Below are 24,319 nucleotides of genomic sequence, written 5' to 3' on the forward strand. Positions count from 1 at the left end.
AAGGCTTACAGTTAACCGGACACAACAGTATACACAAATAAAAAGTACATCCATATGTATTCGTTAAATATTTTTTTCCAGCTTTTCATGTCAAAATAGGTACATACTTTCGTTATTAATGTACTTTTTTTATTCTTGTGAAAGTATTGAACATTTCTCCCTGCGACGTTTTGATAACAATTACGCAAAATAATATGAAGAAAGTAAAGATCTCGGTCAACCAGAGGAAACTAATTCTGAGCTACCTCGGATACCAGAAACCTCGTTTAATAGAGACGATCCTTGAATATTTGAAGAAAAAAATCAATACAAACAGCATCTATAATAAGAAAGAGCATGGTAATAGATTTAGATGTAATTTTTGAGAGTGATTTGAACTTCAGCGCTCACGCGGAAAGTGTCTTGTCAAAGTCCAACTAGTCACTTGGCTTTCTTGTAAAGTCGTATGGGCCATTTACCTCAGTTCCAGCGATGGTACAACTGTATTTCGCATGTCTTACCCTCACTTGAGTATGGCTCAGTGATATGGGGGCCATATTCCTGCAGTGATGAGTGAACGTATTGAACGTGTACAGGAAAAGTTTTTTTAGGTCATTATTCCGGAAGACTTGGTGTGTACGTCCCAGATGCGCCTAGTTCGGATCCTCTCTCTTTTTTTCAAGATGGCATCTCTCGATAGCAGACGTACAAAGTGAGATCTATCATTCCTTCACAAAGTTCTTCACGGCAGAATTGATGACTATTATCTGACGAGCCTAATTAATATCTCCGTGCCATCTCACAAGCGACGAGTTCATAGTTCTCGAAATGCTTTTAATTTACCTCGTGCCCGCATAAACATTTTAAATGCTTCATCAATTTTGCAAGCATAAAAAAATTATAATACGGGTGAATTCCCAGATATTTTTCATAAGGATTCCATATTCTACTAGGTGCTATATGAATTTGTATATATATTTTCTTGTTTTCTCATCTATTTTCGGGTTTTCATTCTTATTTTGGACGTTTTGTCTTCCTCATATTGAATTCTCAATGTGTGCTTCCGTTGCGCGTATATATTTTTGTATTTTATGTTTGTTGAGGATTTTATTTTTAACATGTGAATTTGATTATTATTATTATTATTTGCTTTTCTATTAATTTTCATTACTTGTATTTTTCATATTCTTATGTCCGTGTTAACCATTTCTGTAATTGGGCTCAGCCTGCTGAGATGTGTAAATAAATAAACAAGTATCCCATTTATTTGCCAGCCGATTCATGAGGGGCCCTCAGTTGTCTCTGCTTGACTCGTACTTTATTTATATCAGCTCCGTACTTGCCATCCGGCACTGGACCTGACCAAAGGGACTTTTTTTTCATCCATGAGGGACCTTCATGTGAGCTTTTTGTGGTCTCTGCTCGTTTTGCCCAGTACCTTGTTTAGTCTTTACCCTTGATCTGCTTAGCGCATGCACTGAAAAGGTTGGGAAACACTGCTGGAAACTGAAGTGTCTACAGCTGAGCTCCGTTCACTTTAGCAACTTTTGGTGTTCACAAATACGCTTTAAAGACTTGGCGATTTGTTTAGGGAACATTAAGCATTCTTCTTTCAATTACTCACGTTCCTGAAAATTAATTTGTGTTTCTATGAATGATTTTAGAAATTCAAAAAAAATTTTGTAACACCAAATTTATATGCTCTCTTTAAATAGAAAGGAACTCTAGTATAAAAATAAGCTTTTGCCCACTGATGTGACATGTCTCTATTCACAAATAATGCCTTTTAACTTCCTGATTTACGGCTTATAATTTTCAAACAAAACTATGAAATTAAAAAAATTCATTAAAAATTTCCAGCTTTGTACACCCGATTTATGAAAATTTTTTCTTCAGAAACCCATATTCTTTGCCTTCAAATAAAGCATCTTGTACTACTACGTGTAGAAATAGACTCTCAATAATCCCTCCAGTAATCCAGCGTTTTTAGGCCAGTTTTCTTCGAGCATAGAAGAGGAAAACATATCACAGTGCATGTTTATGAGCAGAAGTTTATATTATTTGAATGGGCTTTATCAATCAATTTGCAGGAATTTTGCGATTTTGGTAACCTAGCACACCCTGGTGAGATATGTACCAGATTAGCGAGTCTATTGTACTAATAAATACGTTAATAATTCATATCTCTATTAGTTCCAGAAATATTCAACTCCATTGGCGCTTTTTTTTTTACTACTACTACTACTACTTCTTTATATATAGTTTTCTCCTCAATATTTTTTCTATGACGCTCAGATTTTGAACTTGCATGTCCCGCCACTGAATGTGGTGTGGTATTTACGGGTTGGGGAGGCTTAGAGGACTATAGCCCAGGGCAGCAAGTTCAGAAGAATCAAGAAAATTAGTAGAATGGGAGAAGGGTGGTGAAATTTGTATCCTCACAATAAATCCACCTCTGCCCCAGACAGCAAGTTACTAGGTCAGTGAATGACCAAAAGAGCAACCTAGAGAATTTGCAAGCACGTGAGTGAGCAAGTTTCTTAGAGTGAGAGTAAGCATGTGAATGACCAAACGAGTGACCCACAGAGCAAAAGGCCAGCTCAGTGAGTGGTCTAGAGTCAACCGTCTTTAGCACGTCCTGGGCCCTCGGGCAAAGTGATTTTTCTGAGGCCTCCTTACCTGGCAAGACATATTTACTTTCGAAAATTTTAACCAGATATCATTTTCACAAGGCCTCCCCCTCCCTACACTCAAGGTCCCTACCCGTGTGGGGGGGCATGCGTTAAGACAGCATTGCTTAGAGCATGTGCAAGTAACCAAACAGTGACCAAAACAGTGTGCAAGAATGTGAATAACCAAATTTGTGACTTGAAGAGTGTGTGGGCATGGGAGTGACTTAGATCCTAGTGACAATCACAGGTGTACTTGCAGGAGTGGAAGGAGACTAAGCGGGTTATTGCACAGGGTGACAAATTTGAAGAAAGAGTAGTCAAGAAAATTGGGTAAGAATTGGGGAAAGGTGGCAAAATTTGTGTAGTCCGCAAGCAGCAAAATCATAAATGCGTAACTGGCGCTCCTGTTAATGTCATTATCAGTGAATCCGCAAGCGAATGCACCTTCATTCCTTGGGAAAACTCCAGATATGCCACAAAAGTTGTAGAATTTGTTTTCTTCTCCCACCTATTTTAAAACTTCAAAATTTTCACTTATCGAAACAACTTTTTTTTCTCAGATCCGGCCATTTTTACGGTCCACCTCAAGCTTATATGTTTAAGGCCTGAAGCAAAAAAAAAAGAAAAAGACCGGCTGGAAACAGATGATTCATCTTATTCGATGGCTTGTGCTTTATTGTGTGCTACCAAGAAAACTGAAGGGTGTACGTTTGCCCCTCTCCCTCGCAAAAATTACACTTGTGTCCTTAGGCGCTACAGATATGTATGGGTGAGTTGCAACGGAAAGGCAATGTGATGGTCGAATCACATGGAATCCCTACAGAACTTAGGATATTTTGTGGCTGTAATACAACTAAATTGACCCTCCTCTGGCCATGGTTCTTTACTCTTTCGACATCACCAGCAGAAGAACAAGAAAGCTCAAGGTCGAACTTTTTCAAGTGCACAAATTTTAGCGAAAGTAAATTTGAGAAGAAAAAAATAAATTAATTTTAAAAAAATTAAGGATTAATAAAGAAAAAAAAGTGAGGTAACTGGAGTTATGTTTGTTTGAAGGCTCTTGGAAAGGGCGATCACCCCTGCCTGGATCTGCCACTGATCCCACGCAGGATTAGTGAAGATATCAGCATCGAACATCGAGAGTTCACTATCGAGGGAGGTGATAACATAATGGAATTTAGTTTCAGATAATGTAATGGACGCGATAGAAAATTGTGATTCTAAATTCCAGAACCATAGCTCAATGTTACTACACCATAACGGAGTGACTTAACGCCCACTCTTAAAATTTTCTCCCTATTTGACATAGTGAATCTAGTATGTATCAACAAAACTAGCATGGTTTTAGAAACGAGATGAGAAACTTTCAAAAGTCACTTACTGTGCGGTTGTGTTGTCCATTGTCTTCCAGTCGAACCACTTTATGAACATCGTCACTGTCTATGGTGTATTTCAGTTCTAACTCCAATTGAACAAACGGTTGAAAATTAAGAACATGTAATTTGAGAAAACTATTTATATTGGTTAACAAATGATTTAGTTTCACATCATAAAATACAAAAAATATATCCACTTGCGTACGAGCAACACACTGAAAGGAATGAGGTTACATGAGGGAAAAAGTTCGACTTGTTCCCATTTTTCACCTCTGAAACCTACACATCTGGAGGTGCGCATAAGGGGGCAAGAGATGACGCTACACTTAAAACTGTCTGGTGCTCATGATAAAGTGGCCACTCAGTGTATATGAACTATTTAAAAGATTAATATTTACAATTTTATGACATCGTGTGTATTATGATAAGAATAAAAAAAATATATTTGTTGGAAAAAATGCTACAATTGTAAAGTTTCATTGTGTGAAATACAGAGAGCCATATTTTTTTTCAGATGGCAAAATTATTGGCCCAGAAATAACATTAGGCCATTATGAATCAGATTATGATTGGAACAATGAAACAGATCAGGTAATATTTATGTTTTTTTCAAGGAAAGGGAGTTTTAGCCTTTCCTTGCCTTAAGATTAGAAAATTATAAAATAGAAATAATAAAAATGTTTTGATAATTATAGTTTTTACTGTTTTAATAATTGCAGTTTTTAATGTTTTGATAATTATAGTTTTTACTGTTTTAATAATTGCAGTTTTTAATGTTTTAATAATTATATTTTTTTTATATTTCAATGCTTAAGTAATTATAGCTAAATAATCTCAATCTTTAGGGATAATTTTGTGGAAATTTTAGTGTTGAATATATTTTTTATTGTACTATGTTTTTATGTAACTAAAAGAATGCTATAGCCCAGGTCAAAATAAGTAATTATCATGTACAGATATCTATCATGTACCAAAAGGCATTCTGAAATTTTGCAAATTTGAAACTAGCTCAGTACTTTTTGGGCCCTTCTTGACAAGCTTCTTCTTGACAGCTTACATCTGTGGAAGAAAGATAAATGAATAAATTTAGCTGCTGTAAAAATTCTTCACTTTAGTACCTAACACTTTATCTTCTCACAGTACTTTAAAATACCAGGTTAGATAATTTGTTATAAACTTACTAATGGTTTGAAAAACATCATTTTCATTTTTTTTTCTTTAAATAGAACCAAAATGACCTACCAAATAATATAATTACGCATTACATAATAATTACACAGGTCTACAAAAAAAATACTTTCCAAAAATTGTTTTAGTTTTTATAAGTAATCACTGTTATTTTCAGTGCTGTGATCCAAAAATAAAATCAATCCGTTTTTTTATTTTTTCTTGCACATAAGGTTTTTCCACAAACGATTTCACATTTTGAGGAAAATAACTGAAATAAAAATATTTTGACATTTTTATTTTATCACTTCATAAATACATGCTTTACATTTATATTCCAGCTCTGTTATTATAATGATAGGCCCTAAAATCATTGGAATATCTTTGATAATGATTTACTGTATTTAATTATGCTAGGGTTGTACAAATCACAAAAAAAATTCAAGTGTCAGAACAATTTTTTATGTACTAAAATTTTTTTTACCTGAAGAAAAAGGTCCAAAATAATGCTTCTTTTGACTTTTTCAGGTCACAGTTACCATCTTTCATGTTGGCAGATATGCTGCTATAAATCCCAAACATTTTGTACTGCTCTGAGCCTGCAATTTAGTAACTACACAAAGAAAATTTTAGGCACCAATAACAATTTTTTAGTCACCATCCTGCATCACCACGAACCTGCACCTAGGATTTGTCCAGCCACTGAAACCTCTGTGTAATGAGACTGTCTATAGTGATAAACCTGCCTATAACAATATTTTCTTTGGTCCTGGTGGAATTCTTATTCAATAGGAAATAGTGTAAATGCTCAAACTGTCTACGATTATAACCTGTTTATGACAATATTTTTCTAATTCCCTACAGTATTGTTATTCCATGGACTCCCCCCCCCCCCAGTAAAAAGACTGTGAATCTCTGGGGTTTAAGCACCCCCAATTGGGGACCACTGATATATATCATTATGCCCCCCCCCCTGCCCTTCAAGTCTATTTCGAATTATGTGAATCATGCTGCTTTATATACTTATGATACTTATTTTTTGAGCTGTTAGGGATTTCAATTAAATTTTAAACTCTGTTTCTCCAAGGATAAATTCCAGAGCAGCAAACAAAGATATCATTCTCAGATATATTCAAATGGAACAAGATGTGATTTGACTGGACTACCACGAAGTACAGAAGTCAGGGTGCATATATATTTTTTATGAACTTATAATTCATGTTATTTCATTGCATCATATGGAGGACTTAAAGGCCAATTGTAGTTGAGCCGTGTAAGTCAATAAACATTAAAAATTAAGATAAAAGAATATTTTTATTCCGTGGTCAGTATAAGTGATGCTATCTGTGCTATTGCAACATAAAGATAGCGACTGAAATGCTTTGGCAACTGAGAGGTTTAACAAATGAAGAGACACTTGTGCAACACAAAAGTCATTTTCAGAAAATCGACTTATACTGATTGGCTTCAAAACCCTCCATATAGGAAGGGTATAGTAGTTATTTTATTGAAATATTTATGTATTTATGATCTAAAATAATCATATACAGTGAAACCTTGCTACAACGATACTCAATATAACAATAAATCCCTCTACAACAATTTTTTTTTTTTTTTTCGAATCTTGTTTAAAATTGCCTATATTGTAATGTTAAATCTCTCTCACTACAGCGATATCTTTTACTACAATAAATCCCTGTATATAGCGATATTTTTAAGTATCAAATTCCCTACAGTATTTATCAAAACCATTACAACAATATTTTCAATATTTTACTCAAAATCAACTTTGGTATATTTTTTAAATTACCCACTAGTGTTTGCTTTTTTGAAGGTGCTTAATAACTTATTTTGCACTATTTACCCTCTAAAAGTATTCATGAAGTTGCTGTGACGCTACTTTCTGTATAGTACACAAAGGTGTTGTGAAGGGAATCTACTTTACAGGGGGAAACAACTTAATGAATTTTATTCATCAACTAATCAATTAGAATTTCTTTGCATAATGCATTCTACATGACATTAGCAGTGCCAATTCAGAAGAGATGGCAACGATAGCATAAATTTGGGGGCCCCTGATGATAATTCTCTCAATATAATGATATAATCCCTCTACAATATATTTTTGTCCACAGAGTATTGTTATATCAAAGTTTCATTCTATAGTTTTTACTAGTTTTGGCATGGGAAAATGTGAACGTTCCAAAATTCTCTCTCATTTTGTTTTTTAGTTCAAATTTTGTCTATTGTTACAGTCGCCTCCTTGTTACCTTCCACTTTATTATACTGTGTATTTAGATATTTCATGCTTTTTATTAGAATTATAGTTAAAAATTTAATTAACATTAGAACTTGCATAAAGTCATCAGTTTCTCATGCTTTTCAATTTTTCTACGTAGCTTAACACACGTAATATAACGTAAACTTTATGTTCTCCCAAAAGATCTGTGTGATCAGTAAGAAAAACAAGGGGTTACTGTATTATATATAAAAACAATACTTCTCGTAAGTGGGTACTACTTGACCAAAAGTTTTTATGGGGTTTTTTTTCTTTCAGTTTTTTTGTGAAGAAGATGCAGGTGATTATATTTTTCGAGTTGATGAACCTGGTACTTGTAGTTACATCATGACAATTCATACTTCAAGAATATGTTCTCATCCGAAGTTAAAACCATATCCATCCAGTAAAGCACATGTTATAACTTGCAGCCCTTTATTAGATGAGAAACAGTATTCAATGTATTTGAGAAAGCTGGATGGTAAGTTTTGGCCAAATATTGAACAGAAATTCATTTTAGATTATGTTTTAATATGAAGTTCATGTGTAGTTTTTGTTTTTTCTTTTATACTGCTGTGTACTGGGTTTTCATTTATATAATATTAATACTACTGTGTAATTGAAAGTACAGTGGAACTTTGATGAACAAGTTTAATTCGTCCCGCCAATTTGCTCGTTATTCGAATCAAACTGCCCCATAGGAAATAATGGAAATTTGAATAATTTGTTCCACAATTATTCATTACCATGAAAATGACTAATATAAATGTCATTCATTCAATAATGCAACACAATAATAATATAATAAATAATACATAAAATATTTAAAAAATAATAATGCCATAATAAACACATACAATATAATCTATACAAATTAACTAACTCTAAACGACCAGAGAGAGGAAGACTATCATTTAAGACGACTTATTAAGCACTGCGCTCACCGTTTGTAAACGTATTCTTTTTGTGTGACTTTAAAAAGTAACCCTATATATGACACTTGCTTTTGCCTATTTTTTTTTTTGGTTATTTCGGAAATGGGTCTTTTTTTGGTTATTTCGGAAATGGGAAATTGCACTATCGTTGGAGAAATTTATTGCTCGCACTGCTACAGGTTTATTTAGGGTTCTTTTCTATAAAGTTTTGCACAGATTCCCACATTCTACACATCTCTTAATCTCATTTGAAGAGAGGGACTCCTCATTTCTCTCTTTGTCTTCCTCAGAGGAGATCCTCCACTAGTTCTTGAATTTCAGGCTCATGCACCTCCAGTCCTCAGGCACCCCAACATCAAGATCTCCTGGATCAAAGCTCATGAAGGTCTGTGGAGCAATGAAGAAGCTGATCGCTGTGCAAAAGAAGCCATCAAAGATGGGAACCCCCCACTCATGACATAAACCCCCCCCCCCCGCATCGGCTGCAAAATCCAGACTCTGGAGGGAGATGCTCCTCGACTGCCAAGCTAAGTGGAACAGCCTAGAGGCCTCTGGCAGATCTACCCACAAGGTAATTCCTCGGATCAAGACTGTAAACAGCAACCGGCCCAGAGAGGTCATTATGTTTGTAACAGGTCACGACCCATTCTCCACCAACCTGAGAAGGTTTAAATCAATCCCCAACAACCATTGCAGCTGGGGAGAGATCTGAACCAAGCTACATTATGCCACTTCTTGCCAGCATGCAAAGGAATTTCACTACCTAGCTCCATCAGAATCACTAGAGAAGGAATAGATGCTAAACATCCTAAAGCGACCGGACTCCATCACAAAACTTATAAGACTGGTGAAGTTTCTGGAAAATAACCTGGAGAAAGCAAAGAATGATCGGACTGGATCTAGACGAGGAGGGACTCAGAACACCATTCCAGTAGAGCCTAGACGATCAGTCAGACTAAGGGAAAAACAACAGATCCTTCTTGCTGAGGACTCAGATTCTGACTAGCACAAGTTCTGTGGACTTACGCGTTGATTACTGTGAAAGAGTTTCTTAATGGCATCCCTCCCAAGCATCTCCCCCCCCCCCAAAAAAAAATTATTTTGTAAACTATCTTAATTTTTTTATTAGTCAATTCTGCACATGTCATGATAATTCATATCATTTTACAAAGGTTCTTGATTTTTTGTATCTTATCTGTGTATATTTATGGTGTTTGTAAATTGAGGGAATGAATAACATTTTTCAGACACTTCCATGCCCTCTGGGGCAATGTGCTTAAATTGTGCAAGTGACAAAGCCTGGCCATGTTCGGTGAGTAAGCAAGTCCCACGAGCTTCCCCAAGTACACAATCTCTTCAGAAATTGTAGCTCCTGTTCATGAGCTAACCCCAAACCTTCAAGCGCACATACACATGGTTACAATGCTACATCTAGTATCATATCATAAATAATCACGTTTGTGTGTACAGGTGTTCATTTTTAGAGTTTGGCATGCTGACTGAAGACTGTAGGGGAGAATTTTACAGCTCATGTGTGTGGACAAAAACGATAAATTATCAGCTCAGTTGAGATAATGTGAAAATAAATAAACAAAGCGTAAAATTTTTGCTCGTAATGCGAATTATCTATCGCTCATTAATTGAATCAAAATTTGTTCAAAATTTTTACTTGTTAACCAAAGTTCCACTATATATGAAACCCATTAATTTTTGTTTTTTATTTTCCTTCAAATGAACGAAACTCTAAATTTGGAGCAGGTCCGCTTTTCACTATGACAGCAGCTGAATTCTATGCTATTCTATTAGAAAAAATGCTGAACAATTTTTTCATGTATCTAGAAGTTCAAATTCTTCAATGTAAATATAAATGTTTCCAATTATATTTCTAGAACTAGATCAAACCTGGAAAACAGACAGGGAATTTCCTATCATATTAATAAACCCAAGAAAACCATTTTCCAAAAGCAGTTTCCTTATCTCACCCCCAGAAACTACCATAACTTAAACTGTGATTTAAAAAATAATAAAGATTTAAACTCTTTTAGAAAGCTCATCAAATATATAAATAACCAATATCATAAAATTTCTGTATTTAAATGAAAAATAATTAGATTCAAAAACCATTTAAAAATTATAATGAAATGGGAATTGGCAAGTGAAAGCCATGTTTAAGGCTATGCTATTCACTCTGCTCTATATGTGTGTTTGCCACCAACGTAGATTTTCTATATAGTTTGCCTTAGATGGATCGTACTGATCTCTTAGGCACAACAGAAGTGGACCATGTATGTGTATGTTCGTATATGTGTTGTGTTGTAATTACTTTATGTATTGTGTGTGTGTTTCAGAATTTCCCAACTCAGCCAGAAAAAGTGCAAGGGGGTCCCAAAAATGTTTGTTATATGTAAATTTTACAGCCATACTGGCTCAAAAACAAATGCACTTGTTAAAATTAAGCTTTCACATTTAATACACAATTTTTATTAAGATAGCTTTCTTTTAAAAAACAGTAAAATATGTTTTCATAAAATATGTTTCGTGAATATGTCGTGAAGTTTGCATATTTCTTCTAAGCTCAGTTTGTCCTAACATGCCCATAGAGAAAAAAGTTTAACTCTTCTTCCCAATTCCTAAAAATAGAATTTTCTGGGTATCAATTGCTACCATTTATTTTTCCAATGAAAATTGTCTTAAAGTTATACTTTTTATTGCCAAAATCATTTTGGATCATTTCTTACGAAAAATCAGAAAAATATACCTTGAAGAAGAGATAGCTTGTTGTTATCCAAACAAGCAAAAGCCTTTTTTTATCTCTTATTTGGGAAAGTAACTGTCCACAAGCTGGATGTTGACTGTTTATGAAATAAAACTATTTCATTTTATGAACTACAATACATTTTTATTTGTTTCTGGATGATAAAATATTTCAGAAGAAAAAACAGCTGCAGAAAAGAAAATTAATAAATTCCTGTCCAACCAGCATGAAAGACTTAAAGTCATGAGAACAGCAACAAAAGATAGCTCAAATGATGATACAAAAAATGAAGATGATGAGGCTATTATGACTAGAAGTGATAAGGTTAACATAAAAGGTGTGTCTGTTTAAACCTTTAACTGCACGAAAAATTTCATCTTTGTTTTCATTATCATTATTTCTTTAGTCAAGGAAAAATTAGTTTGAAAAATATTTATTCAGGAATCATTATCTTTCTGCTAGCTGCATTATATAATTTTTTAAGAAGTCACATAATTTTTTATTAAAAGTGTAATGTTTACGATATCATGTGGACACTCATAAATGATTGAGCAGTTAAATAATGTTTTGGACCACGTGGTGAGATGGGGTGAAACAATTATACAGGATACATAGGTAACAGGGCATATGGCACTTTACTGGCAAACCACATTGATCACAGAAGCATACTTTTAGTTAAAAAAATATCCAAATAATGTGTGGCACTCATACGTCATTCATGGTGCAAAGAGTTATATAGTTATTAAAATAAAATAATTAACTTTTTATATAGATACCCTGTGCCCAAAAACCCAATTAGAGAGTTGGTGCCCTGTCTTTCCCGGTGTCAACAAAAAAATTCCATGTTTCTAAGTGCAATATTCAATGAGGTATGCAAATTCAAAAACAGTGGAAAGTTGGGATGGTTTTCCTGCATTTAATGCTGTTTTTTCCCACCTTTCCTCCATTTTTTGAATTTGAATATCTCATTGAATATTGCACTTAGCAATGTGAATTTTTTTTGGCATCTGGAGAGACAAGGCAACAACTTTGTAATTGGGTTTTTGAGGGCAGGGTGTCCGTATAAAATGTTAATATTTTTATTTTAATAACTATACAACCATTTCCAACATGAATGACATATATGAGTACTACACGTTATTTGGATACTTTTTCTAATTGGAAGTATGCCTCTAAGATCAATGGTTCACCAGTAAAATTCCATACACCCTGTATAATCATTACTAAAGCCCAAATTTTATGCAATAAAATCAAATAATTTTGAGAATAAGTGCATATTTTTAAAGTTTTACGAAAGCTCAGTCACATTTTTGCAATTTTTCAAATTAATACTGACTGCTCTCATAATATTTATATAACATTGTGTTTTTCTCCACACATGAATAATGATCAGTAGGAAAGTGTTTGATGCTCATCTTTACAAAAGATAAATACCAAATGAAAGAGAGGTGGTTTTATAAGATCATTTGATCATTTTTGTCGCACCATGGTCATTTTCTGCACATGAGGGCTAGTTAGATGTGGTGTTTATTATTATAAGTCAATTACTTAAAGATGTTTCTAGCCTTCACTAGTATCCATTACTCAAGCCAGGAACCTAGAGAGGTCAGGAGTTTAAAATGATCTTATTTTATCCTCCTTATAAAGCTAATTAATTTCAGGATTTTTTCTTTTTTAGATTTAATTTACACAAACACAACAAACATGGTGATTTGATTTTTTTTTTTAATTAAGACAAACAAATCACTGTATGAGAGGGTTACCCAATGTCCTCCTTTAAGAGGAAATGTCCCCTTTTTTTATGTCATTTCAGGTGTCCTCCTATGTTTTGGAAAATTCACCCTTTTGTCCTTCTTTTCAGGTTCCCAGAATTATTTTTCCCATGTTGAAACATATATCTCTTCATTGACATAAGTGTTTTTGTAGTTTTTTCCATTGACCAAAGCTGTTAAAATTCCCAAAATTTTATGTTTTTGCTTTTTTTGTGGTTCTGTTTCACTTGGGAAAAACTGGTATTGTGGCCAGTTTTATTAGTCAGGATAGTGGTGCCATCTGTGAAAATTGGGGAAGGGCAATTCCACATGAATGTAAATAAAACTCTTATTAAGATTAATGAACAAAATTTTTTTGTGAATAGAAATATAGCTTCTTGAGTGACTTGTATCATAATTTTAAACTTTTCAAGAAAATAAGTCACTGTTTTAGCCATTTTTAAGACTGACTCACATTACAAAAAAAGAGAAGTCACTTTTAAATAACATAAACCTGAATATTTCTGTTCTCCTATAAAGAATTTATAGAAATTAACTGCTAAAGTTAATGTCTAACATTACTAAGATGTACTTCATGTAAAAAAATGGGTTTTTAATTTCATTTAATTATTTAATTCATTTTTTAATCGTGGCTCACGTTACATTTGGGAATTTTGAAATTATTGAATAAATACTCTCGGACACTGAAAGTTAATTTCAGCTTATATGATCTTTCCATGTATGGTTTAGTGTGCAACATCATTAAAACCAATTATATGCATATTCAAAAGATAAACACAGTTTTTTTAATTGTTTTTTGTAATGACTGGTTGAAAAAAATGTAATTACCAAAAAAAAATTGCTAATCTAAAATAGAATAGTTACAAAGTACATCTAATACTTTCTAAACTCGTGTATTACCTAAGAAATAAATATAACCACCCTAAAATATTTTTTAACAGAAATTTCATAAATAAATAATTTATTTACATTATATCACATTTTAACTTCATCACATATTCCCATTGAAGAATCTTGCTCTAAATATATTTTCTATGAATGCAAAAGTGAAATATATATATATATATAAATTATATGCACAAAAAACTGAATATATACATTTAAAAAAATCAGGCAAAAGAATAATGCCATGTGTATTTACAACATTTGGTGATGGTAGTTTACGCATCAGAGACTATTTCGTCTGAATGAAAAATTGAAGAAAGGCCATTTTCACTGTTTGCCAGCTGGTACCATGACATTCATCTCAAAATCAGTTCCAAAAATATTTGTTACTTCTCCAGAGTACAAAAGATCATCCATCGTATACAACCTCCACTTAGTCATCAAGTTCAATGTTTCCCAATTCATCAATGGATGACGCGGATGCTCACATGCTGGTCACTTTTTAATAAATAACTTTGTTTTCTATTTTTGCTCTTGATGCAATGTATTCTTTTGATCCCTACAATTGAAAAAGTAAACCAACTTAAGTATCTTACAAACATGATTGAAATTATAAGAAAGATTTACAAATGTACTCAAAATGATATACATCGTGAGTCATAAAACATGAATCGCGTTACAAAATTAAAAAATTCTGTACTTCTAAAAGTACAACTTGAATTTAAAAAAAATTCATTTGTTATTGGAGTTGATGCTATATTTAAGAAAAAGTTAAAAATTAAGGTTTTTCTGGCATGAAATTTTTAAGAAAATTTAAAAACCATGTTTTTCTGACTCGCATTACAAAATTTTAAAGTGATATTTAAACTTTTCCTGCAACATAATTATACAAAATTCATTGAAAGACTGGTTATTTGTGGAGATGAAGATTAAAAGGAAGAAAATTCATCACTGCCCCCATGGGGACTCAAACTTCAGTCTCATGCTTGATTTCTATATGCATGTAGCCATCTGGTGGTCTACGTCATTCACAAGCTATTAGTTGATTGTTGTTGCCGTCCATGTACGGAGCCTTTCAACATATATATACGATCCAAAGTTGAAATATTCTATCTGCTTCCATCGCTTGGATGGTAGAGCACTCGTCCAGCAAGCGAGAGACCGGGGTTCAAGTCCCCGTGGGGGCAGTGATGAATTTTCTTCCTTGTAATCTTCATCTCCACCAGTTATGACCAGTCTTTCAATGAATCTTGTATTAACAAATGGAGAGGACATTTCTATATGAACATAATTATAGTTAAGAGTTGTCAATTGAATATTTTTATTTGTTCTATAGACATTGTAGATATAAGTTTGCTTGTTTATTTTTGGTAACAAATTATTGTTATAAGTAAATACTTACCTTGAAGTAGTGAACTTTTCTGCCAAAAATCTATTACTTCATAAGCTCTCAAAAGAAATGACCATAAAAAATAAAATAAATGCCTACAGATGTTACCAAATTCAAATTTAGAAACTTTGAACTAGGTAGAAAATAATTAGATCAAGGCCTTACTGTAATTTTGAAAAAAAAATTCACTTGTAATTCCCTGTTTTTGTGGAATTGCCCAAAAAGGGACATCACTAAGGGTGCGCTTGTAGGCATCCTCCTTTCTCAGTTTTCAAATCTGGTAATTCTGTATGAGGAAATAATAAATTGCAATGGACACCACTACTAGAGTCACCAACTGATGCACCTGTATTTCCCAATAAATCTTCATCTTAGAAAATTTTATCGTTAGCATAGCACTACTAATGCTATCAAAATATTATAATTATGTGGTAGAATTACTTTCATAAAAACGGAAAATTTGGTATTTTAAATAATAATTTGATGAATGTAGTGAGCTGAAGTACAGCCATAACCAGGGCAGAATCTAGACATTTTTCAAGTGTAAGTGAATGATATTTTGGTGATAAAAAAATCTGCCCCTTTCAGTTGCTGCCTTCTGCGGTCACATAATTTGTAGAATTCGAGATCCGACCCTGGCCGTAACAACTCTCAGCAACAATGGGTCATAGCTGAAGGCTAAGGGCTTTATTTACTTGCCATTTTTTAATTATGTCCAATGTTAAATCTCAGGTGAAAAAAAATGGCCACTTTTGATGTTATTTGTTTTGTTACTAGTTTGCATGTATGTTTCATTTCTCTTTAAAGCAATTTTTTTTCCTATTAGTGAGCAACTACTAGTAACTAGAAATTCCTGAATAAAATATGTTACTTGCATGAGAATATTTTTTTTTTTTTTTTTTTTGTAAATGACTGGGAATCAGTTGATGTAGAGCGCCAGACCTACTAGGGTGTACATCTCCATCTTAGGGATCGCTATTAGCATGATCTATGGCAGTAGACTTTGATGTTTCTTCTCTAATTGTGGAGAAGACAACAGAAAAGTAATTTTAAGATTAAAAATTGACTTTCTCTACACTTGGTAATGGCGTTAGAACCAACCATGTCATACTTCCTTCCAATCACTTGCTGTCACCTGAACTTCAATATCACATCATTGTATAAAGTCAACAGTACCCTGTCTCACTTATCCAATTTAAGAAATAAAAAATATGCATTTTAAAAACATGTTAGTTTTTCTACGTAATTACTTGTTTTTTAATGCATATTTTCTCCGTTTTAGTACATATTTTGGAATTTTTAACGACTTTTTGAGGATTTTGTTGCGTATTTTGAATTTTTAATATGCAATTTGGCATTTTGTTAGTGCATATGTTGGATTTTTAATACACAATTTGGTATTTTTAGTGCATATTTATACAGTATATTTTACCACTTTTTTTAATGCATATAATGTGGGCTTCAATCATTACATAGTAGAACCTGTCTAAGATGGCGATTTAATGAGACAGAGACCTGTCTCAAACTGAATCAAAGTATAGTCTGCCGATGATTATTACTTTCATACAGCATTTCAATAAAATGGAAACCTGCCTAAAACAGAAAGTTATTTTGGGCTGTTGACACTCTATTTCATATTGGTTTCACTATTCAAGAATGTCAAATACAAAGCCATAAATACTCTGCTTGGAAAAAATTTATTGGTGCAAAAACTGCTTTTGTATGCTGGTAGATGATTTGTTTGTTACTACAGCATTTTGATGGAAGTTATGCCTTTTTCTTATGTATTATGTGTTTCAGTTATGCACACATGCATGATCTTCTAACTGAAAATACATCAATACTGCTGTAATATGAATTAACTTTCAAATTACACTGTTTAGCAATGAAATTTTTACAAAAATGCAAATAGCTCTTTATAGAATTTTGAGTGCTAAACTTGAAAATAGTGGTGAAAATTCTCTTAGCTACAGTTAAATGGTATCAGACACAGTTGTTTATTTGTATCAGATTTCCAATATATAAAAATTCCAAAATGTTTACAATTTTAGTAAGTCAATTCACCTTCCATCCTTTCAGTTATTTATTTATTTTTTTTTTTTGTTAGTTGACTACAGTAGAACCTCTCTTAACCAACCCTCCTTTCTCTATACAACAGTAAAAAAAACCAACCTTAAAAATCCCATTCTTTGCTTGATGCTCTAAGTTATCTAATTGTGTTAACACAGTATGTGTATGTACAATAATTTGTAAGTGCATATTAAATTTTGCACATGTTTCAATCTTCCTTGTTTAATTAGATTTTCTATAAGTCACAACTGATCTTTGGTCCCAGTTATATTGTATTGTATATGCTATTGATATTATTCCTCTGATATTTCATAAAGCTTAATTTGTTCTGATTTTTTCAAATAAATTTTCACATTAAGGATTTGATTAAGAAAAAGTTGAAATATTTAAATGTTGTTTTTTTTTTCCTTCTGTTTTTTTGCTATCAGACCTTGGGTTGGATGATGAAACTCTTACTGCTCTTGATCAAAGATTACTTGTTGAAGATGAAGAGGAACAAATAGCGCCTAGTAGGATGACAAAATCATTGTGCTTTTAAAAAATTTATTTTTACTATATTACTGTTAAGAATTATGCTATGATTATTTTGCTTTTTTTAGTTATGGAATGTTAGAGAACAAGTTACATGTTTTGATCATTATAATACAAATACAACGCCACAACAGGCAAAATGCCCAACAAGGTAGCTGAGAAATATAGTATTACGATAAGAGTATAGTATTACGATTAATGTCTGAGGTAATGTATTCATGATTTTTTAAAAGCAGAAAACATACTGTAGGTATAGATTAGATGCTGATTAAAAATATTTGTGCTACAAATTCTGATTTTGGACATGATAGAACTTGTATATAATTTTATTTTCATAATACAATGAAACATCTATATAGCGATACTCAAGGGACCAAAGAAACATATCATTATATAGGAGTTATTGTTATAGATAGAATATATTTAGGGGCGGTCTTGAGGCAGTGCGATTGGTGCAATTGCACAGGGTGCCAAATGATAAGGGACACTGAAACACAGAAAATGATTTCTGTAATTTCTTTAGAGGTTCGTCATATCCGAAGTGGAAACACAATAAAAAAATTTAGGAAAACTTATTTGTGCCCACTCTCTGGGAGGGGTGTCAAGTCTTAGGTAAAAAGGCAAAAAAATGGGAAAATAATTTCTGCCTGCTCTAAGAGGGGAGCCAAATCCAAGGTAACAAAAAATTGACGTGATATGTTGTGACATAAAATATAGCTGTTCCTTTGAACACATCAAAACGAAGCGATTAAAACGAAAATAGGTCCCGCTCAGGTAGAGATTTTGTCTCCAGCTGTCCCCGAGTACAACATGTGTGAACTTTGTAAGGAAATTTGCTATCTAGTTGTAATTGTGTTACGGTGTGGGTGGCTGTAGACACCCATACTTTTGCAGTGTTTTGTTTTTTATTCCAGTTTTCTGTTAACAACTCCATTGATAATGGAGCGGATCCTAACAACAGGATCATTACTATTCCTGTGTGAGGTTGTGAGGTAGTCCTGACGACCTTGACCATGGTGCCAGAGATCGTTCCCTCTATTTTCTTATGACATCACCCAAAACCAAAGCTTATGATTGGTGGGCTCTTTCGGCTGCCAGACCAGTTGTGCCGTGACTGCCATGGTTTTTTCCTCTATATAAGAAAGGTATGTCATTGCGTCAATGATTTTTTCTGTTTACATGCTGTTGCTGGTTACAGCCACATTACGAGCTGAGCCATTGCTTAAGGTGAGTGAAGGCTATTTCTGAACTTTAAAGTTTTATAAGATGACAGACGAAGCAGAGACGTGGCCCGTTATGTCACAACTTGAAAATTGTAACAAACCATACACACACAACTGAACATCTTTTCAGAATTTCATGGATCTTGTTCCAGATAGCTGATGAGTAATGGTAAAGCCTCCCATGAGGCTCCTACCCCTTTCCAAGTTCATGAGTTTTATAAATATGAAAGAAATCACGCAGAAAAATATCACTTTAATTTAATGACTTTTATTGTCAGTTTAGCCTGTACACAATGTGTGCACTACACATATTTTACTATAAATATTAAAATAAGTGTGAAAAAGATAGACCCTTTGTGATATGTAGAGCCCGGAAGTTCAGGCAAAGTGCCATAAATGCCTTTTTTTGCCTAATTTCAAACTTTTTTGGTAGAACTGCCTTTTTTGACATTTTCGTGCCATAAATGTCTATTTTAACATATTTTTAAGTTTATTAGTGAACTTCAGAGACCATAATCCATGAAACTTGGATATTCTGAGCATTGAAAACTTCAAAAGAATTGCTCTTTTTGAAATTTTCAAACTGTCTCAGTATTAATTATCATTAGAAAGCCCCCCCCCCCACATCCATTTAGATGCAAACAAGTGATCTGAGAGATTGGTGTTGCAGGCCCGTAGCCAGAAATTGCGTTCAGAGGGGGACCACTTTCATTCCGGAAGTGGGGAGGAAAACATAGTGATAAAACAATAGATTTGGCCATCTTCTTCCCTTTTTTTTAGTCATTTTCTCACATTTTAGGGATGGGGACCAGACCCCCAAGTTCCCCCTCCCCCCCGCTACGGCCTTGTGGTGTTGCTGCCATGCATTAACTTTGCTTTTAACTGATGGCGTTAGACATGAATGATTTTGTTTTAGATGAATACAGCCCATGTTAGAGAAGCAAAGAAAATTAGAAATTTTTGTTTCTCTACATAGATGGGCCACACAGGGCTCTGCGCTTGGAGTCCTCTAGATGTGGCAATATAAAAACAAAAAGTAAATTTTTTCAAAAAAATAGTGCAAGGTAGCCATGTTTCAACTATAGAAATGATAATGATTATTCCAAATATTACAATTAACAAACAAGAATTATTTGCAACTTGAGGTAGCCCCACGAATCGTTTTCTCTACTGGTTCTGTGCCCCCTGGCTGTGGAATTCGCCTAATCCTAAGGGTCTACTAACATTTTATTTTGGGCTTGAAATCAATTTAACTTGGATAATAATGCAGTTATTATATAAACTATAATTAAAATAATAGATGGATTAAGTGCAATATACATTTTTTCACTAGTTTTCTGACCCTTAATACCTTTGTTTTTAGTTATTTTTTCTTCCAAAAACCATAAATGTCTTATTTTAGTTCTTATTTTAGGCATTTTTATTGCCTTTTTGCCTGCCTATTTCGACCATTTTTGGTGCCTAAACTTCAGAGTTCTATTGATGAGTATCCTGCGTAAATACATATTTTTGGGGTTTTTTAATGTTTTTAAATCTTTTAATTAAATCAAACAATCTGGTTTTTATGCTTGTTTACAAGTTAAATAGCAGTAATCCCATTCTAGGAAGAAAGATTTTTCAGACTCCGTCCCTTTATATTTAACCAGGAGGAGGGACAGGTGCGGGGGCGATGGGGACAATAACCCCACCAAAAGCCTGATAATATGGGAGAATGAATCTGCCCCATATTTTATGGAACAGTAATGACTAGTAAAAATCGCCTCCTCTGATGCGTCACTCTGGATCTACACGTGGGGTAGGGGGGCCGCAGACTATACTGTTTTTTCACAGGGTGTCACTAGGTCTAACACCAGCCCTGAATATATCAAAACTATGAAAAGTGCACAGAGACCAAAGAGTAATGGGATTATATAGGTGATTGTCATTAAGAGGATATCGTTATTTAGGATTTTCACTGTATTTTAAACAAAAATAGATGAAAATTATGTGCAAATCGGTATAGCGGTAGAAAAATGTAAGTAGTTCAAGCATTGTTTGGGCAAATCAGGTAAGTCCCTGATCCAAATGCTGAAACAGAGCGTTCAAGTAAATAGTTCAGTGGTTAAACTTCTTATTCCAATTTCCTGCTTCTGGAAACAATTTTTAATAGAAATTGTCAAGTTCCTTGCAAAATTCTGTCAGTCAAAATGTAACATTACTTGCCATTGTACCATGAAGCACATTTAAATTGTCTACACATTTTTTGCCTTTTCAATTTTTTAAAATTTTTCCTTGTTTTTCATATTTATCACTTTTCTGCAGTAATGAGGCCCACTGAACATGATCTTCAGCGAGAAAAATTTACATCCACCTTAGAAGATATGCAAAGGCAGTTTGAATCAGAGAAAAAAACGGTATAGTACTTCACTTTTAATATACTGGGTGTACTTAAACTCTTTTAGTGAAATAAGAAAACGAATAGCGCTCTCATCAAGATATAAACAATATGTATGATAGACCCTAGGGCTGCATTCAACTCAGTGTCAGAAAAAACCAGGGTTGGTAAAAAAAACGTTTTTTTGAAAAAAACCAAAAACCTGTTTTTTTTGGTTTAAACCGGTTTTTTGTTTTAAATAGTATTAACATTAAAAACAATAAAATTTCTGAAAAATCATTCAAACTTCTAATAATTAATCAAAATAAAATGTTTATTAATGTAATTAACACTATTCCCATATTAATCAATCAATAAATATTTCTTACATTTTAACAAAAACTAACATTTCCAATTTAATTATTTTTTGGTTAACTCAATGGATTACTTCATGTTTGAAAATTCTTTTAATGTTGTTATTAATCACATAATATATAAAGATGTTTTCTCCAGTTACTTTCAGTATGCTTAATTAGGAAGCTATTTTGCAAAAACTATAATAAAAATTAGGTGAATACAATGCATTTAATGAAGCATAAATAATGCAGATTAATTAGTATTGATTTACGATATACAGAGTGATCATAATTAAGGTTCTGATTTCAAAACACTGTAAAAAAAGAATGATTGTCAGAATGACTTGAAAATTGACATGAATATTCCTGAAGAAATGGAATTTTATTAAGTAAAGAGGGAAAAAAGAACTTAAAAATTTAAAATTGATGACATCATCCAACACTTGGGAAATTTGCTCACAGAATGGAAACAATAGGCAGTCATGGCAAAATGATAACTTAATTATAGCATTACACGATTATATAATTCACGAAAGCATCACAAAAAAGTAAAGTAATCAAACAAATAATTATAACTTACTCAAGAAATGTTAAATATGTCTACCGTGTTCTGGCTATGAGGTGAAAGCACAAAAATTCTTGTTCAACAACAGATCAGAGTATGCCATGGTCATGATGGGGATGCGCTTTCAATTCACCTTTATTAAACCAAACGCGCCCCACGTTATGAGGAACTTCTAACATATAGGGGGATACGCTGAAGCTTGCAATTCACCAAAGTTTGCAATTCGAAAACTGTTCATAACATTTTGAGGTACCCCCCACAGCCAGAAGTTGCAAGGGTTAAGGTCAAGTGAACTGACGGCTGGCCAGGTGTCGTGCCATCCTGTTATTGTCAAAATGGTTCTTCAGCAGCTGCTTTGCTGGTATTGCAATGTGCACCTTGATAGAAGTTGTTCTCTCCACACACTGATGCTGTGGAAGTGATAAGATAGTGGATAATAAGTGGATAGATTATACTGCTGGCCAAGTACAGCAGCATCTACTTGCACATTTTGCACTACTTGCACTTTTTTTTCCTTTTGCAAAAAAAACTTCCATTGCTTCAGAAATATCCATGCAAATTTTCAAGTCATTCTGACCAGTACTTATTGTATAGTTTTGGAATCAAAACTTTAATTATAATCACCCTATATATAGCTGATTATTTTTCATAAATCTGTTACTACTATACAGTAGAACCTTGATTAACTGGGCTTAACCATGAAAGTATTAAAAAAAACTGTTGAATATATTAAGACTGGGTGATATACTGTATGAGATGTGCTGCTTCTTATGGGAAAGAAAATTAAATGTCAGTGAGGTAAAATGTGTAACTACTAGTACACTAGTCTTTGTCCTTTAAGGACAGCTGGTGTCTTCATTGGATTACAGTACTACCTGCCCCTAGCATGATGATATCACTACTGTTGCTGCTTCTTTGTGAAGGGAACAAAGAAACCCTGCGAGATAAAATACACCACTACATTTAGATGTGTGATGCAATCCTTATTCATGAATTTGCTAAAGATAGAGCATCAGAATGTAGCCAAGGGTTAGAAAATATGGTAAAAATAAGAAATTTTGGCTTCTGTATATAACTTTAAATAACTAAGATACTTCATATGAAAAAAAAATATATATTCAGGCCACTTTTTTATGAGACTTTTTGAAAAAACCACTTATACCATCTTATGCATTTAAAGATATACCATAAAAATGTACCCCAAGAATATAAAATATGGTAAAAATGAAAAATTTTGGCTATTAATGAACCTATATGATATTTTTCAAGGAAAAAACTATATTTAGGCCACTTTTATTTGATTTTTTGAAAAAAACCACTTGGTTAAAACCAAAGTTTAAACCATGGTTTAAACCAAACAACCCTGGAAAAAACCCTTTAAAACAGAGATGTCTGAAGCATTTTCGACCAGTGGGTGCTCACACAGGCGTATGCCAGGGAGCACCACCCCCCCCCCCCCCTCTTGAAGGATATAAAAAATTGGCAACGTATTTGTAAAAATAATTAAAAAATATATATATTTTTTTTTTGTATAAATTCTATATACCACATGGGTAGCAAGAGCCTTGAGGCAAAATTCTCACCATGTGAGACGACATTGGTTACGCGTCATTGGGGCGTATAAGTCGCATCAGTGAAGTCATGGTTTTTTCTTTATAATTATTTTTGCTACGAGCCTAATCTATGAAAATATTTTATTATGCAAACCTTTGAATTTATACAAAATGCTATGCTTTCAATGGTTACTTGCATGTAATTATGATAGAGTAAGGTGTCCAACCACAGTCAGGTGTCCAATTAATTTCTCCTTTTTCCTTTTTTTCTCCTTTTTAAAAATTTGAAGCTAATAAAATGAATTTTCCTGATTAAAATTTTTTATGAATACATTTAGACTGACTTCATTTTTTTTTAATCACCAACAAAAAAAATTATGAGAATTGAAATAATTACTAATTAATTTTCTAAAATTGAAATAATTTGATTAAAAATAGGCGGGACAGCATATGCTATTG

The 24,319-nt window shown here is 33.2% G+C and overlaps 1 protein-coding gene across 1 annotated transcript in view; it reads left to right on the forward strand.

Annotated features, from left to right (window-relative positions):
• The window catches only part of LOC149080192 (uncharacterized), a 60,466-nt gene that overhangs the window by 21,259 nt on the left and 14,888 nt on the right, over positions 1–24,319 (forward strand). The window contains exons 4-9 of the mRNA XM_089239235.1: positions 4,542–4,618; positions 6,282–6,380; positions 7,752–7,953; positions 11,338–11,499; positions 17,708–17,788; positions 21,335–21,426. Of these exons, the coding sequence (XP_089095361.1) occupies positions 4,542–4,618; positions 6,282–6,380; positions 7,752–7,953; positions 11,338–11,499; positions 17,708–17,788; positions 21,335–21,426 (713 nt within the window). The remainder of the gene's footprint in view (positions 1–4,541; positions 4,619–6,281; positions 6,381–7,751; positions 7,954–11,337; positions 11,500–17,707; positions 17,789–21,334; positions 21,427–24,319) is intronic.

This window comes from Pholcus phalangioides, unplaced genomic scaffold (genome assembly GCF_987345545.1).
Source record: "Pholcus phalangioides strain wild (caught in Gottingen) unplaced genomic scaffold, Ppha-v1.0 ptg000011l_1, whole genome shotgun sequence".
Lineage (NCBI taxonomy): Eukaryota > Metazoa > Arthropoda > Arachnida > Araneae > Pholcidae > Pholcus > Pholcus phalangioides.